We start from the raw sequence: 18,820 nt of genomic DNA, 5'->3' as shown, positions 1-18,820 counted from the left end.
CCCGCGGAGAAGCAAAGTCTTTGGTCACAGCGAATTCACGAAAGGCCAAAGCGAGAATCGGGGTTCGTCTCTCTATCACTTGATTTCCCGCTTCGAGGCACGGCTTTGAACCAAAGGAGTAAAATTCGCGCCGCACGCGTTTACAAATTCGCACGAATTTCGCGAACTTTTGCCAATATTTTTGTTCTGCCAAATTTTGGGGGTGATTTTAAATCGCGTATTGGATTCTTTTAAATAGTTGGTCGTGAAGAGGTGGTTTTGCGGGAGCAATTTATTCTCCAAGGCGCGGCACCAACAGTGATTAGGGGTTTATATTATATCACGTTAAAATTTTCTTTTCGTTTTTAGTATAAATTTAAATCGAAAAATTCCTTTTTAAAAGTATGAATCGAAATTCCAAAAATGAAATTAGAAGGTTAAATTTAATTGGTCTGCAGTTCTATATGCGAATTAAACTTATAGAATGTTGCTAGATGACTTGGGCATAAGGTGGTGCCTTGGGTATTAGCCTAGCTGATTATTATTATGTCTATAGAGGTTAATTTAATATCTTTCTAATTTTTGTATAGATTTTCTATAAAATCTTATATAAGTATATTAAAAAAAATCTAAGGATTTATGTATCCTATAGCGTGTTCTATAGAATAAAGAACGTTCTATGTTTTTTTCTATCTGATAAAAAAATATATAAATTTCAATTGATTATAAATTTTGAGTAATTTTTCTATAGAACTTTTAATTCATTTCTGTAGAATGTCTATAGAATATTTCTTGAATATTTAAAAATTTATATTAATTCGTCTTAATTAGAGAAGTTACTTACACTAAGTTGATTATAAGAATAATTAAGATTCAAGTTACTTCTCGATCTCACTAATAGTCGTTAAGATTAAATGAATTATACAAAGAATATACCATTCATCGATAAAAGTAGTATAAAATATAATTTTAACTTTTCAAGATTCATTTGTACCAATTAGCGAATGAAACTACAATGGTTCTTAACTAAGCAATTTGAGACATTAATTAAAATACATTTTAATTGTTGTATAGTGTTTGATGTACTTTTGGAAAAAAAACCCTAAAATAGAACCAATTTGAAATTTAAGTAGAATATTTTGTATTGTAGAATGAAATATTTTTAAATATTTTAAAAATGATTTATAGAGTGTATTAAATATATTAGTAATATAATTTTTAAAATATAAAATGTAAAACGTATTTATTACTAATTAAGAAGAATGTAAGGACGATTTTTTACATAAAATAAAATATAAAATATGAAATATGAAATATAATATTTTTCTTTCTAAAATAAATTTTAAAATTTATCAATAAGGCTTCTTTATCGATTGAGTAAGATCCAAGTGTAGTATCTATTAACATTACCACGATTACCCAATAGTTTTAACTACTAAACCTTAGTTAAGATGGGAGTATAAAATGTAATAACTTAACGTTAGCTCCATTAATACAACAGTTATAAACCCACCGAAAGTCACACGACACCGGCAAATTTATGAACCCAGATTTTAAACGAAAAATGTTCAATAAATTCCTTCAAGCTGCTTAACTAGAAAATATAGGAACGACAAACCAAAATGAAAATGGAAAACCATACGGGTATGTCTCCAAAAAACCCGAGTCACCTTTTGTTTATATTGTGACAATTTGATCCGAAATTAATGTTCCGGAAAACGACCCGAAACTTTACGGAATAAAATTGCTCTCTCTTCAAAAGAACAACGCGGGGGGGGGGAATCTCATTTTTATTTTGTCGCCCCCCTTTAAAGCGAGCTTCTCCGTCGGGCGTGTATAGGTAGCTAGTAGCCATAAAATATGTCATTTATAAAATACGTTACAAAACGAAGGCGGGGGGGAGGCGTAAAGGACGTGGTTGGTTTTGACCGATTCAAAAGCGGGCTCGCTTGCCGCATTCAGCACTGTAGTTCCGACTCGCACCGTGAACGAAATGGGGCTGAGAGAAGTAAGTCTAACCCAGTCCAGTATCTCCGAGTCCAGACGGTTGGGCCACGTCAGATTACGATGATGTATGTCTCCCCAGCCAAGCATATCTCAATTTTTACGCCCGTAAACGCGAGCCACCTTCCCAGCGCCCTCTCTCGTCGGTTTTGTAAAAATAAAGAGCGCCGCGTATAATAACTCGGCGCCACCTACAGGAGAAATTCTCCTCTAGATGGCGTTATATATATAGGGTTAAAAATGGGAAAACTATAAGGCCGTAATCCCGAAACGTCTTAAAACGGCCTTACCTAATTAAGGGCCGTTTTCGCGCCCGAATTTAACAACTCCATAGGAAGACGCTGGCGCCTTCTATCGTCGGCGGGAGTCAGCGAGAGAAATCTTTATATATAGGGCTCTATTTAAAGCCCTTATTGGCGTTAAGGCTTAACCTTATAAGGCTCCGTAATCCCCGTATGATTGCCCTAACATGGAGACGTTTAAAGCGGAACCTTCCTTCGGTTGGCGGCCATTTCGGCGCCGAGCCCGGTGCGCTAAGGCGATAAGGAAATAAACCCCGCAGAATTGAAACGCGCTAAGCCTCGGCCACGCTCCCAACGCGGGCCTACGGAAACCCCCCGTTTCCCCGCGCGTTACAACGGCGGTCTACTGGTCCCCGCGGACTTCGTATTATCCCGACAAGAGGGCCACGGACGAGTATTAGCTTCCAGCCCCGGATTAAACCTCTCAGCTCATTTAACCATTTACGAGGCGCGCGAGGGGGGTGTACCAAAATAAAAGAGACGGAACAGCGGAAGCAGGGGGGGGGGGGGGGCACCCGTTATGCCTTTACTCACCCCTAGAGGGAGACACGGGCGACGTGTAAACTATCAAAAAATGGCTCTTCTCTCCCCATCGCGTTGGGCTCCTTTTCCTAATAACGAAATAGGCTTCACGAACAAGCCTAGCGTAAGTGTTTTACAGGCCTGGAACTGGGACCGCTCTGAGGCTGATAAGAAAGCGGGGTTGTTCTCCTTATTGACATAGATGGCGCTAGTAAGCGTGTAATAGAGGTTGAGCCCGCTCCTATTAAGGATGCTCGGCATACTCATCGCCGTAGCGCCTGTATAGATTGTTTAACAGTAATTTCACCCTCTTTTTTCTATTAGTTTTTATATACGTTTTCTCGGAGCCGCGGAGATAATATGATTTATTTCTCACTTCTTCTCATAATGTGAAGGAAATTACGCTATAATTGTTTGCAAAATGGTTAGCTATCGCTCAACCTAAAAGTCCCTATTAAGCCGACTTTATAATTAATGTTTTGTACTTACAACGACTGCACTATCATTTAAATTAACGTTTGTGTATTATTTGCAATTTGGAGGGAAATAATCGTTAATTATAATAGAGATAAATTAATTTATAGGAAAATAGGCCAAATATAGACCAACGCCTGTAGAAGTGTTTCACCCGCCGTTCATTCGTGTTCAGGGTAAAGCCATACCGAACATTTTCAGGGGCCAGAATTTTACACATTTATATTTGATAAACAAAAATTGATATTGATAAAAAATTAAAAACTTTAATTACGGTTAATTTGTGGCTTAAGTATCCAATATTTTCAACTTTAAAGCTAAATGGATAATAGTGTTTTCATCATATTGTCAGATTCAATATTACCTGACCTTTTTATAGCCAAAATTATATCATTTTTTACTTTCTATTTAATTTAATTACTTCAGACCTTGATAAAATTAAACTACAATAATTTAAAAAAATTAATAATATAGTAATAACTTTTACCACATATATTTAATTTTAACTCCGCCTAATTTTGTGTAAATCGAATACAACACGCGATAAATAATTTAATTCTAAATTATCCAATTTTTTCAAACTAGAAACATTTAAAATTAGTAATTTAGTAATAACATTTTCCACATATATTGTTGATTAAATTGCAATATTGTTAACACGCGATAAAGTTTTCAATTGACGTAATTTATATCGGAACTATCCAATATTTTCGCCGTAACCGCTAAAAGAATAAAACTAAACTACAAACATTTTAAAATTAATAACAAAGTAGTAAATTTCTCCACATTTATTGATTTATAATTTATTGCTAAACTCTCCAATATTTTCACCGTAACAGCTTAATGGATAATATTAAACTACAAACATTTTAAAATTAATAGTAAAGTAATAAATGTTTCCACATATATTGATTTATAATTTATTGCTAAACTCTCCAATATTTTCACAATGATAAAGTAATAAATTTTTCCACATATATTGATTAATTTTGCTTAAATTGAATAAAACAACACCTTGGTTAACACGCAAACTTAACGCGAAACTGATTGAAAAGGTACGAGCAAATAAACACACCTTCGTAGGGTCTAATAATAACGTTATAAACTCCAACAATCCCCGTCTATTTCGGAGCGAAACAACAAGACTGCACGCTATGGGAATAAATAAAAACTATAAATGGTTTCATAATTTTTACATCAGCTCGCGTTTAGATAAGCATTATAATGGGCGGGTAACGCCTTCCCGCGAATAACAACTGGATTCGAAAATCTGGCGTATTGCAACGGGGAAAAAATGAGAGAGAAAACTTGGCTCGCTGACGCAAATGGCGAGGAAACACGCAGATTGAAAAGTGTTCCCCTCCGTCGACCGGCTGCTTGTTTACGAATGAAGATCGCCACGCCGAAATGAGACGGAGAAACCCGACTCGAAGGCGGACTTCTAAGAGCCGGAAAACCGCGGTGATAGAGTCGGGTTATGATATCTTTGAGAATCGGGGAATGATTAGCGAGAATTTGGTTAAATCCAGCGCGTGGCGCTGATTTTTTCGCGTTTCTTTTATCGCCGACTGATGGGAGAGAATGTATTGGACGTTAACGCTTTTGTTTGGATGTGGTCACGCGATGTGAACGGGCCACTTATCTGCTGTTTTGCAATTTCTTCTTCGATAAGGGCCGTTCTAGATTTTTTCTATACTAGGTTATTTTTAATTTCAAATAAAGTATGGTAGAAAGAATGTATAAATTTTTTTGTAATAATAAGATGTAATGTTGATTTTCAAATTAATATTTTGAGATTTCAAATTAAATAAATTTCTTATTTTCAGGATTAAATTTAACGAATTTAATTAAATTATTGGAGAAATTAAATTTTAAGGATTCAAATTAAATAAATTTCATATTTTTAGGATTAAATTTAACGAATTTAATAAAATGTTTGTAAAAATGAAATTTTTATACTTCAAATTAAATAAATTTCTTATTTTCAGGATTAAATTTAACGAATTTAATTAAATTATTGGAGAAATTAAATTTTAAGGATTCAAATTAAATAAATTTCATATTTTTAGGATTAAATTTAACAAATTTAATAAAATTCTTTGGAAAAAATAAATTTTTAGGATTCAAATTAAATAAATTTTATATTTTTAGAATTAAATTTAACAAAGCTAATAAAATTCTTGGAAAAATGCAATTTTGATACTTCAAATTAAATAAATTTTATATTTTTAGAATTAAATTTAACAAAGCTAATAAAATTCTTGAAAAAATGCAATTTTGATACTTCAAATTAAATAAATTCATCATTTAAGCAATTGAATAATAAATATAACTATATAATAAATGAAGTCTAAAATAGAATTCCTACGAGAAATAGGAAGATTCAAATATATACGTTGTCACGCAAATAAAGAAGTGAAACGGCTTGAACTCGAATGGTCTTTCTACGCGGAGGAACGTGGAATGAGGCAATGTCGTGCAAAAGTAAACAGCCGAATGAAATATCTTCCCGCTCAGCGCGCAACCCATTCATTAAAAGAGAGCCCCAACATTATACCCTTCCTTCCACATACACACACAACTTTATCAACTAAACAGAAAGCGGCTTATAGACGGAGTCTTCGGCCTACACAGACGAATAGAAATAGCGGCTTCAATCAATCAAAATTAGCCGAATCTTTGAATAGGTCGAGCGGCGGGGGACGACCCGGCCCACCAAGCTGGATTCGGCAGCGGTCCTCCTGTACAGTTCCCCTCATTTACGACCACTTTTGATATTTGAGAATTAAAAATATAGGCTTTAAATTTAACCCCACGAAAAAGTATAATATTCGTAAGCAATGTGGGAGGGTTATTATTTTTATTCATTAAATTTAATTCCACTTTTTAATGATTGAATTTAATTAAATTTAATTCCACTTTTTAATGATTGAATTTAATTAAATTTAATTCCACTTTTTGATGATTGAATTTAATTAAATTTAATTCCACTTTTTGATGATTGAATTTCATTAAATTTAATTCCACTTTTTGTAGATTAAATTTAAATAATTTAACACAATTCTTTGAAAAATTAAATTTTAAGACTTCACATTAAATTTCTTAAATTAAATAAATTCTCAATTTAATTTTAATTTCCCTTTTTGATGATTGAATTTAATTAATTTAATACAATTCTTTGAAAAATTAAATTTTAAATCTTCAAATTAAATTATAATTCCCCTTTTTGAGATTAAATTTAATTAATATAATACAATTCTCTGAAAAATTAAATTTTAAGACTTCAAATTAATTAATTACTTAAATTGAAGTTAATTCTACTTTTTGATGATTTAATTTAATTTATTTAATTTAATAAAATTATTTCAAAAATTAAATTTTGAGATTTAAAATAATTCATCAATATAAATTTAATTGCACATTTTCTGAATTTAATTTAATAAATTTAATACATTTCTTGGCAAAATTAAATTTCTTAAATTAAATTAAATTCAAGTTTTTAATGATTAAATTTAATTAATTTAATAAAATTCTTTGGCAAATATTTTTCAGACTTCAAATTAAATAATTTCCTTATTAAGACTACTGAAAAATCATAATAATTAAATCCCGATTGATTTACAATGCCATAAATTTAAACTTCTTTAAAATGAAATAAACAATTCTTTATGGATTATGGAGTGAGCCGAATTCTCGAGAATATTTATCGAAATTATAATTACGTCTGGAGGCGGTGAAAAACTTTAAATCATAATTTTTCCTTCAGTTAACTTAATTTCTTTTTCCCCGTCTCTACACCCAGATATTTTAGATGCGTATCTACGATTATATTTACACTATTTAAGGCGAAATGTTACGATTTTCATCACCGCAAGCCATACGATTTTATCAGTCGTATATTTGAAATTCTCAAAAGAAAAAATTGTTTTTTTGAAGTTTAACGAAACTCGCCCAATTTATTTTTCACACGGTTACATTTAATTCGATTTAATGATTTAATTGGCGTTGAAAGTCATGAGCAGGTTTTAATAAACCGACTTTTTTTGAGGTTTTAAAGAGTCGAAACCTTTTAAAGGAAAAATTAAGAAATGCGCTTAAGACGTACGTTAAATTTTTTTTAAACTAATTAATAAAATTATAATTGCAAAACCCAATGAAATATTTTCAAATATATTAAAAATGATTTATAGAGTGTATTAAATATATTAGTAATATAATTTATAAAATATAAAATGTAAAACGTATTTATTTCTAATTAAGAAGAATGTAAGGACGATTTTTTATATAAAATAGAATATCCATATGAAATATAATATTTTTCTTTCTAATACGTACTGTGTCCATCAAAGTAGAAATTAGAATAAATATTTTAAAAAATATTTAAATTAGAAATTCAGTGAAATATTGCAAGCCATTATTTATTGCAAAATAAATTCGGAAAAAAATCTATTTAAAATATTCGATCCACGATTTATATTTGCAAATAAATGGTTAATGGATAAATCTGAATGCAATGGGTTCGTATAGAGTGAAATGGAGCTACTGTGTCCATTTCCGCTAAGGTGGCGTGAGTAGAATTGGTCTATTGTAGACATTATTGCGGTGGGTTAACAAACATATTGGCTGCATCGCGAAGAAGTCATTCGTCTGTGGTCGATGAGCCCGCTTTATGGAAAGACTAAATTTGTGTGACTTTTACGGCGACGGCCACCAACGAAGACCAAGTCCAAATACCACTATAGAGATATAAAGGTAAATGCCATTCTCAACCGATTCTCGCCAGTCGAAAAATATATCTCTTATGTGACCTCTCCGCGACCTGCCTCTGAAACTGTCATCGATAAATATAGTGATATATGAGATTCGTATTGCCACTACCATTACAATTTTTATTCCAAATATCAATATGCCTTGAATTTCGCTCAAATTTCTATTTCAGTCAGATTTCAATATTATTTTAGTCAAATACGAATTTAACCAATATTTTTATTTTAATCCAATGTGAATTTAACAAATATTTTTATTTTAATCCAATATGAATTTAACAAATATTTTTATTTTAATCCAATATGAATTTATTAGATAATTTCAATTTTAGTCCAATATGAATTTAACAAATAATTTCAATTTTAGTCCAATATGAATTTAAGAAATAATTTCATTTAAATAAAATTTGAATTTAACAAATAACTTCATTTAAATAAAATTTGAATTTAACAAATAACTTCATTTAAATAAAATTTGAATTAAACTGAAAATTTCATTTTAGTCAAATTTGAATTAAACGGAAATTTTCATATTAGTCAAATATGAATACAACAGAGGATTTCATTTTAGTCAAATATGAATACAACAGAGGATTTCATTTTAGTCAAATATGAATACAACAGAGGATTTCATTTTAGTCAAATATGAATATAACTAATAATTTCATTTATATCAAATTTGAATTTAAGAAATAATTTCATTTATATCAAATTTGAATTTAAGAAATAATTTCATTTATATCAAATTTGAATTTAAGAAATAATTTCATTTATATCAAATTTGAATTTAAGAAATAATTTCATTTATATCAAATTTGAATTTAACAAATAATTTCCTTTTAGTCAAATAAAAATGTAACTGAAATTTTTATTTTAGTTAAATATGAATTTAACGGATAATTTTATTTTAGTTAAATATGAATTTAACGGATAATTTTATTGTAGTCAAATTCGAATTAAACTGAAATTTCCATTTTAATAAAATATGAATATTACAGATAATTGTAGTCATATATTAATTTTAAGTAAATTTTTATTTTATTCAAATTACAAATCAACAGAATTTTTTTATTTCATTCTATATTAATTTAACGGAAATTTTTATTTTATTCGAATATTAACTGTACAGAATTTTGTGTTTCATTCAAATATTAACTTAACATAAATTTGTTTTTTATTCGAAATATTAAATGAACAGAAATTTCACTATGGTCTGAATAAAAATGTTTGTCGTTGTATTGTTTGCTTATCACTTCATCCGAGGTCGCAGCTGCAGATTTACAGAACGTCAGATTATTCGCTCAGTTAGTTTTTGTTAATTTTATCGCTGGTTAGACCTATTCTTTCGTACAAAAATTATCGACGGACTTTCTATGAAATCTTACACTAGTCTATCAAAAGTCTAAGGTTTTTCTATATCGTTCAATAAATAAATATGTCTATAAAAATACATATAGAAATATCTAGGGATTTTTCAATGTAAAAAAATTCTTACATAGAGTTTCTATTACATTTAGATATAAATTCTACAGAATTACATTTAGATATAAATTCTACAGAATTACATTTAGATATAAATTCTACAGAATTACATTTAGATATAAATTCTTAAATTCTACAGAATTACATTTAGATATAAATTCTTAAATTCTACAGAATTACATTTAGATATAAATTCTTAAATTCTACAGAATTACATTTAGATATAAATTCTTAAATTCTACAGAATTACATTTAAATATAAATTCTACAGAGTTATAGATTTCCAATTACATTTATATAGAAATACTAAAGAAATCCAATTACATTTATATAGAAATACTAAAGAAATCCAATTACATTTATATAGACATACTAAAGAAATCCAATTACATTTATATAGAATTACTAAAGAAATCCAATTACGTTTATATAGAAACTCTACAGAATTCCAAATACATCTAAACATAAATTATGCATGCAGTATTCTAATTAATTTTAAATAGAAATTCGATAGAATTTCAATTACATTTATATAGAAATTCTATAGAATTTCAATTACATTTATATAGATTCTATAGAATTTCAATGACATTTAAATAGAAATTCTATAGAATTCCAATTACATTTATGTAGAAATTCTATAGAATTTCAATTACATTTATAAAGAAATTATTTAGAATATTTATGTAAGGGTAGGAAGTACAAAGCAATTTTTGTCGAATTAACTCAATGAAGTCTAGATTAACCCTAAATATCAGTCTTTGATACTTATTAGAGTATCTATTGTACATAAATTGTAATGTGATGCAGTCTGAATGTTATTTGTATTTAACCAGTGTTCGAGATTTAGTACAAAAGCGGTAATATAAAAGACGTTAAAGTCAATATAATGCCAAAAAATTCAACCACACGTAACAAGTATAACCTTCTAACTGAATACAAGAATGAAGAAAAGGTTAGGCATGTCAAAGGTCACGGGGACAAATTTGACAAAATGAGACGGTAGCACCAAAACATACAAGTATACCAGGAGGGCATATATTTGTACGTCGCTTTGTACATCACAGATCTTGACTTCAGTTGTTTTTTCTAACCAAATCCAAGGACACCCCGTGCTTATAGTTATGACGCCAGGTAAGTAAGGGGGGGGGGGGTGAACACGGGGTTAAAAAAATTCGGGTGAGCAGGTAAGCTGCTCCTTCAGACGAGGAGATTCTCTCGAAGACGCAAAAGAACGGATGGCGGGGGGCAAGCAACGTCAAATATTTAAGAAAGCAAAAAGTAAAGAGAGTGCGTAAGGAATTGTGGCGGTGGGGGATGGCAGGGGGGGGATAAATCCGGAACTCGGCTTTTAAAAGTGATCATGCTGCAGACACCGCGAATGCGTGTGGGCTCGAGAGAGAGGTCTTTTTTCGTCATGTTCGCAGTCATTATGTACCCCCAGCCATGATCATCGACAATTTACATTAAAATGACTTATTAATTAAATAAAATTCCAACAGAATCCCCATCTCAATTTTAATTTGGAGGCCAATATGGCAAATAGAGAATTAAATTAATTCTTCAGATATTTAACAAGGGCCTTGACTTCTTTATATTAAAAAAAGGTTAATTTTAATTTGGGATGTGTGAAGAGTGTTTATTAGACATATTTTGATTCGCGATGGTTATTAATTTACATAATAAAATGTAAATAAAAATGGTTGCTAATTTTGTAGTTTTGTAAGTTTAAATTATTATTCACTAAGCTAAATATTTATTAATAGATTTTGGAGATACAAATTCAACTTTTCAATCTCACCTATTCTTTATCAACAGATTTGATTTTCATTATCTGTTGACGTCATTCTTCTCTCAGTTAACTATTTCCCAAAGAGGCACACTTATGGAACTATATTATTGACTTATGGGAGTGTTTTTATTATAGAGATCAAGCAGGAGTACAAGCTTTAGAAATTAGAATGTAAGCAACGCCTACACTATTACACGTTCTTCCTAGACGTTTGCCGGCACTGGCTTAACCTCCCTAATAAAACGCTTGGATGTGTAATCTAATTTATAGACATTAAATAAATTCATGACTGTAATTAAATTAATTTTCTACTTAGTTCTACTATACTGGTAAAATTTTAAATCTTATGTTTTATTTAAGTATGATATGAGTAAAAAATAGAGTTTAGGCAGTACTAATTTCAACGCCAACTCGTGCGTTAAGAAACCAGAAAAAATCTTTCATAAGAATCAAACTTAATAATTACCATGGTATAGTATAAATATAAGCCAACGCCAACTCGTATAAAAATGAAACTATAGTAACTCTCATGGTATAAACAATTTTATTATACATGTATAAATATCAAATAAGTGTAATAAAATTGTTTATACTATATGAGAGTGACTCCAGTTAAATTTTTATATCTTTCATAAGTTTTTAGCAAAAAGCTTTGAATAATGTTCAGCTGTTAATCTTGGTATTTGAGCATGGTGGGCTGATTTTATACGATTTGATGCAAGAAGGGCTGGGACATAAATCTATCAGATTAGTTACAGATCAATGATTAAGTGAGCTCCGAGTAGGAGTGCATCGTAATAAGACAATAGAGGGCGAATTAAACCGAGCTCGAGTGGCGTCGGGGGGAGAAGTATTATAACGTAATTTATACGTTGGGGAGAAAAAAATGACAAGGCTTCAGGGTATTTTTCCTTTATCGAAGAGGCCTCCGTTAATGACACCAAATAAACGGTTACGAAATTCCACTTTTCAACGGCAAATACGACCAAAAAGAGCCGACCACTGTTATTGATGGTAATTCCTAATCAGCCACTTTCCTGCCGTACCAACTAGCCACGAGCGTAAGACAACTTTACAGGAAATATGGAAATATATTATAAAATTATATTATTTAATATTTTTTCTAATTATTATTCTTTTATTTTGGGGATTACTGTCAATTTAATTAATAATGAGACACTTTCGGTCTTTACAAACTAGTTACGCGGCTAAGACAACTTTACAGGAGTTATGGAAATATCTTATAAAAGGATATTAGTTAATATTTTTTCAAATTATTATTTTTTTATATCAGAGTTTCATGTCAATGTAATTCCTAATGAGACACTTTCTGGCCGTACTAGCCAAGCGGGTAAGACCATTTTACAGGATTGCAGAAATATCTTATATTTGGTATGTAATGTTATTATAAAATGTTTCTCCAAATTATATATATTTTTGTATCAGAGTTTAATGTCAATGTAATTCCTAATGGCAGTCTTTCCCGCGGTACAAACTAGCCACGCGGGTTAGACTATTTTACAGGAGTTACTGAAATTATTTTGGTACGAAATATTATTTATTTTTAATTTTTCAATTTTCTTTTATTTTTTATATCAGAGTTTGATGTCATATAATTTACTAATATTTAAATTATTAAATTCAAATATCAATTGAATCGACTTTGAAATCGATAAAGTCTTAGACTTGTCAAATTTAAAAACTTTAGTGGTCAATGATTTTTCCTTTCAAATTAGTTGATATAATTTTAATTTAATATTTTTTACCATTGGCATTATAAATATTAAACGGTATTTGTTGCAACTGTAAGTTAATTTAGGATTATTCATAGTAATTTCAAATAGATTCATATTTTGTATTCTACACTGGCAATAAATATATTACTACTAAATTTTGATTTTATATTTTTTTATTTACCATTTCCAATTTATTAAATATAATTTTAAGGAAATATATTATTTAGCACTCCCAATTAATAAATGAGCGGTATTTGTTTTAGCTTAATTTAATTTAATTGAAAATTACTCAAAATAGTAAATAAAATTAAACCCACCCCAATTTTGCTCTAAAATACCCATCAAACCAGCACCCAGCATAAATACATCTATATCTCGAGCAATTTAGATAAAAGAGAGCCGCTAATGTCGATATCGAGTAACTACTCAAATTACCAAAAAATAACAAGATCATAGTTAAGGAAAAAAAAATATCTAACGTTACAAATATCTATTTCGAGATGAGTTGGGGGGTAAGTTCTAGGGGTGGGGTCAGCCCATGTCACGGACTATTATTAATTTAAAAGACACGGACACACATGTAGGTGGACTGGACGCCTCTGATGTGTCACAAGTCCGTATGCAAGGTAGGCGTCCCTGTCTCATCCGCCCAACGGAACTACTCTCGCTAGATTATGTATCACGAAAGACATCCACCAGGGTGGCAGGGGGGGATGACACGCATAGGCCCAATTGAAGTGTCACAGTTGAGTGGCATCCTGGAGGTTTGACAGGGCATAAGGATTAATAATTAACACTAATTGCCAGACCACCCAAATATCCCTTCGTCTTTCTATAGGCTCGACTCCAATTCGGACTGATAAAAATTCACAAGATGCCTTTTTGGTAACGGAGATTATTTATTCAGATAATATTGCCATAGTACCATATTTTTTGGTGCTTTTTTGCCGATGCACTGAAATATAATAATTTATTGGATTTATAAAAAGATATAATAATTACAATTTATTTTTTGATTATCAATTTCGATACTATTTTAAAGGGTTTTAAATTGTATAGTATATTATATTATTATTAATAAGATATTGGAAGTAATAGTTAATTCTATTTGTAAGGATTATAATTAAAATTTTTGCCGTTGATTGAGATGCTGAATGCTTTAATTTTGATTATCAATTTTGATACTATTTTGAAGGATTTTAAATTGTATATGGGATGTATCAGGAGTAATAATTTATTTGATTTGTAAAACTAGAAGAATTATAATTATTTTTTAGCGTTGATTAAGATGCTCGATAATTTAATTTATATTTAAATTGTATATTATTAATGGTTATAAGATACGGATAATATTTTTCGATTTGTATACACATAAAATAACTATAATTTAATTAGTTTTCGGCGATGACATTGCGTTGATTGAGATTCCTGTTGTATTTATTTTGAGTATTAATTTCGCTACTATTTCTATTAAGAATTTTAAATTGTGATAGTAGGATAGGTGTGAGGTTAAGCAGGCAGATCTATTAGTTCTACGTGAACGCATTCGAATTAAACTTTATTTTTTTGGAGATTCTACTATTATTTTTTCCGATTTCATACATGGAAGATTTCATTAATTGGATATATAGTATTTTAATGAAATTTGTTACGACTAACAGATACCCTCCAAGGTGCAATTTCGTATATTTCAATCTTGATAGAGTAAGGGAATAAATTATTGGAGACCTATGGGAACGAATTTCGAAACCGCAAGAAAAAGATGAAAATCCACGAATTTGTGAAACAGATTTCAAAATTTATTTTGATTTTATATTTTTGTATCCATGAATTTAGGAAATTAATTTCTAAATTTATTTTATATTTTTGTATCCATGAATTTAGGAAATTAATTTCTAAATTTATTTTATATTTTTTATCCATGAATTTATTAAATTAATTTCTAAATTTATTTGGAATTTAAATCCAATTTTTCGTATTTATATTTTTGGTATTTATATTTTTTGTATTTAATTTTTTGCATCCACGAATTTGTGAAATTAATTTCTAAATTTATTTGTTATTTATATTTTTGTATCCACGAATTTATTAAATAGATTTCTAAATGTATTTTGTATTTACATTTTTGTATCCACGATTTTGTGAAATAGATTTCTTATTGTATTTTGTATTTACATTTTTGTATCCACGATTTTGTGAAATAGATTTCTTAATGTATTTTGTATTTACATTTTTGTATCCACGATTTTGTGAAATAGATTTCTTAATGTATTTTGTATTTACATTTTTGTATCCACGAATTTGTGAAACAGATTTCTAAATTTATTTATTATTTTGCACCCTATTTTATGAAATATATATCTAATTTCTTTTAAATTTGTATATGTAGTATCTATGGCCCTCTCATTAAAAATTACGTTATCGTAATTACTTAGGTCACGACTGTAATAGAGATGATATCAAAATAAAATTTTCGGTGCCATTATATTGATTATATTAAATTAGCGATGATACAAATTAAATTGTACATAGTTCTACAAACACATAGATGTTTTAGCGCGTATTATTTTACAGTTAATATTTGAACTACACGACCACTAACCAACGAACATTATTATCCCACCAGAGCCCATTTAACCTGACTACTGATTTTCGAAAACCATTCGTTGATTTTCACTAAAGTGACTACCCCTTCGCCCGCGTACGTCCGAATTTAAGAAGATTACCGAGGATATCGCGTAGTGAACTATCGCGTGGTAACTGATTAGAGCAATAATATAGGGACTCACCAGATGAGGGTCTGTCCGAGTATCTCGTGCAGTAGACCCAGGCGGGCCACAGAATGGGTCCTTTCTTCCCCGAGTCACCGTCCGTCGAGTCCTGGGGCGTCAAAGTAGGCAGTTTGGGCGACTGACTGGCTTCGGGCGTCGAGGCGCCGGCGCTGCGAGGCCTAACGTTCGCGACGGACGAAGAGTTCGAGTTGGGGCTTTCCACCCGCATTCGGCGGTTGGCGGCGGCCGCGTGGAGCGACGCCGGCTGCCCGGACACCGCCGAGAAGAAGTCCGTCGGCGAAGTGGGCACTGTCCGGGACACCGTCCCGTTGCGATGATGATGGTGTAGGTGATGATTGTGGTGATGGTGACCATTGTGAGTCCTCCTGACCTCCGAAACCAACGTGGCCGCGTTCTTGGGCGTTTTCCCGAATTCGGGAGAAAGAATTTTCTCGATGGAGAATTTGAGCGAATGCCGGGAGAACGGGACGCCGGCGCTGACGCCCGGAGAGACGGCCGACGACCGGTTCGAGTCACCGTTGCCTCCGCCGATCAAACTACCGGGGTAGGAAGAACTTCGCGGCGGCGGCGTCGAACTGTCGTCGACGCGCGAATTACTGTCTAAGGAGGACGACGTGCAGTCCATGTCGTCGGAGCGGGGGCTGTTGGCGATCGAGGACCGTCGTTTCCCCTCGGCGTCCAGGGCCATTTTTTCGGCGTTGAGAGAGATGGCAGCCGATCAGGCCGCCGAAGCGGTCCGCGTGGACTCGATCCCGCGACTTCGGTGGTCTCGTCGAAGAGAGTCTTCGACGGAGAGTAAAATCAGCGAGAAAAACACGTTCTTCCGCGTCTATCTCTTGGCTGAATTATTTCTCGAAAGACGCGGGGAAAATTTCAGTTTTTGGGCCGCGTTTTCGAGTCCAATAAACCCAACCAAATAAAAAACTGTTCAATTATATTTATTTTATTTTAAATGAAAAATAATTGAGACACATTTCTTCAAGAAATAAAATAAAATCGTAGATTTTGAGAGCGAAGATTGTCTTCACTAATCGAGTGGTTTCAACGTGTTCAGTCTATCTGGGACGTCGTAACGGGCATAGCTTGTCTTGTCAAATGACCCGAGAGTCGCGTTGGGGTCAGGATCGGCTTTTCGGGGGGTACGATGTCGCGGGGCGCGCGAGGAGGAGGGGTAGCCGCGGAGTTTTTGCAACGACGACCACTCGGGGGAGCTGGCGAAGTTGATCTCTTCTTTGGAGCGGCCACCAAATAGCTGGTTGCCTAGCATTGGAGACTTCGATAGACGACTTGATATACAAGTGATATAGACGCGAACGCGGCTACGAAGCTCGCCTTAAAAATCCTCCTAACCCATCAAAGTTGTTTAGTAATAACCTAAGGTTCCTCTCTCCCTTGGAATAAGTAGAAGCTTAAGAGAAAATACGGGCCGGGGGGGGGGGGGACGTAAACGGTCTGTACGGAACGGTGTAAGGAGCAGGGGGCGCGCGAAACAGTCACATTATGTATATTGGCGTCCCCCCCTTCGACTCTAGCGAAGCCCACGTGTCGTCGACCAATCAGAAGCCAGCTCCGCCGATGACCCAAGCAAATTCCCGCCTGCGCCGTGGCTCGTTTTATTAAAATGTCAGTTTCGATCCGCCGCGGGTAAAACGGGGGGTGGGCGCTCGCCCAGGCTTCCTTCCCCCCGTCTATTTCGCGGTATTAAGGGGGGGGGGGGATATATATATATAATACCGTAATACGGGGTGGGCTGGTGCGCTAAAAATACGGTATAAGGTGAAATAAGTGAGTGAGCTATATTTTCGCCAGGTAAGGACCCTTCTGCTCAATATGTTGGGAGAAAACGCGGTTTACTCACTGCCTCCGCTGCCTTCCCCCCTTTTCTCCCCCCCTCCTCCGCCGTAAAAACCGACCAAAAAAACACCCTACTCTGGCGGTGAAAGATATTTTAATTTTGCAGAGCCAAGCTGCTCTTCTATGATGGAATAATTTAAAAGTCGGAATTTTTTTTTATTGTCTCTCTCTCACCAACAACGACTAAGGGATTTTTTATATGTCAGATTTACTAAGTAATTCGTTAAGATTTGATATGTATTTCAGGAATTATTTGACGTTTCGTATTATCGCTGTTATTTTGTTTGCAATTTTTATTTATTGATGCCTATTTTTTTGATCTACAGAGAGCGCCTGTAAAAGTGTTCCAGCCGCATAGCACCGGAGTAATGTAGAAAAAGGGTTGTTTTTCGATTTTTTAAATGACGAATATTCAAAACTTCTAAACATAAAATTTAAAAACATGAAAAGTGATAATAATAAAACATGATACACAAAAAATTATAAACAAAAATATTAAACATAAGAAATGATAAACATAAGAAATGATAAACATAAGAAATGATAAACATAAGAAATGATAAACATAAGAAATGATAAACATAAGAAATGATCCGCATAAGAAATGATAAACATAAGAAATGATAAACATAAGAAATGATAAACATAAGAAATGATAAACATAAGAAATGATAAACATAAGAAATGATAAACATAAGAAATGATAAACATAAGAAATGATAAACATAAGAAATGATAAACATAAGAAATGATAAACATAAGAAATGATAAACATAAGAAATGATCCGCATAAGAAATGATAAACATAAGAAATGATAAACATAAGAAATGATAAACATAAGAAATGATAAACATAAGAAATGATAAACATAAGAAATGATAAACATAAGAAATGATAAACATAAGAAATGATAAACATAAGAAATGATAAACATAAGAAATGATAAACATAAGAAATGATAAACATAAGAAATGATCCGCATAAGAAATGATAAACATAAGAAATGATAAACATAAGAAATGATAAACATAAGAAATGATAAACATAAGAAATGATAAACATAAGAAATGATAAACATAAGAAATGATAAACATAAGAAATGATAAACATAAGAAA

At 32.0% G+C, this 18,820-nt stretch overlaps 1 protein-coding gene across 1 annotated transcript in view; it reads right to left on the bottom strand.

The window, feature by feature from the left end:
• The window catches only part of LOC149926800 (homeobox protein engrailed-2a-like), a 42,435-nt gene extending 25,810 nt beyond the window's left edge, over positions 1–16,625 (bottom strand). The window contains exon 1 of the mRNA XM_090158330.1: positions 15,847–16,625. Coding sequence (XP_090014456.1) covers positions 15,847–16,537 — 691 coding nt within the window. The 5' untranslated portion in view covers positions 16,538–16,625. The remainder of the gene's footprint in view (positions 1–15,846) is intronic.
• Between the last annotated feature and the right edge of the window lie 2,195 nt (positions 16,626–18,820).

This window comes from Leiobunum rupestre, chromosome 9, assembly GCF_980474605.1.
Source record: "Leiobunum rupestre chromosome 9, qqLeiRupe1.1.hap1, whole genome shotgun sequence".
Classification (NCBI taxonomy): domain Eukaryota; kingdom Metazoa; phylum Arthropoda; class Arachnida; order Opiliones; family Sclerosomatidae; genus Leiobunum; species Leiobunum rupestre.
Note: the sequence above shows the minus strand (reverse complement) of the source record. Positions and strands in the feature narration are given on the sequence as shown.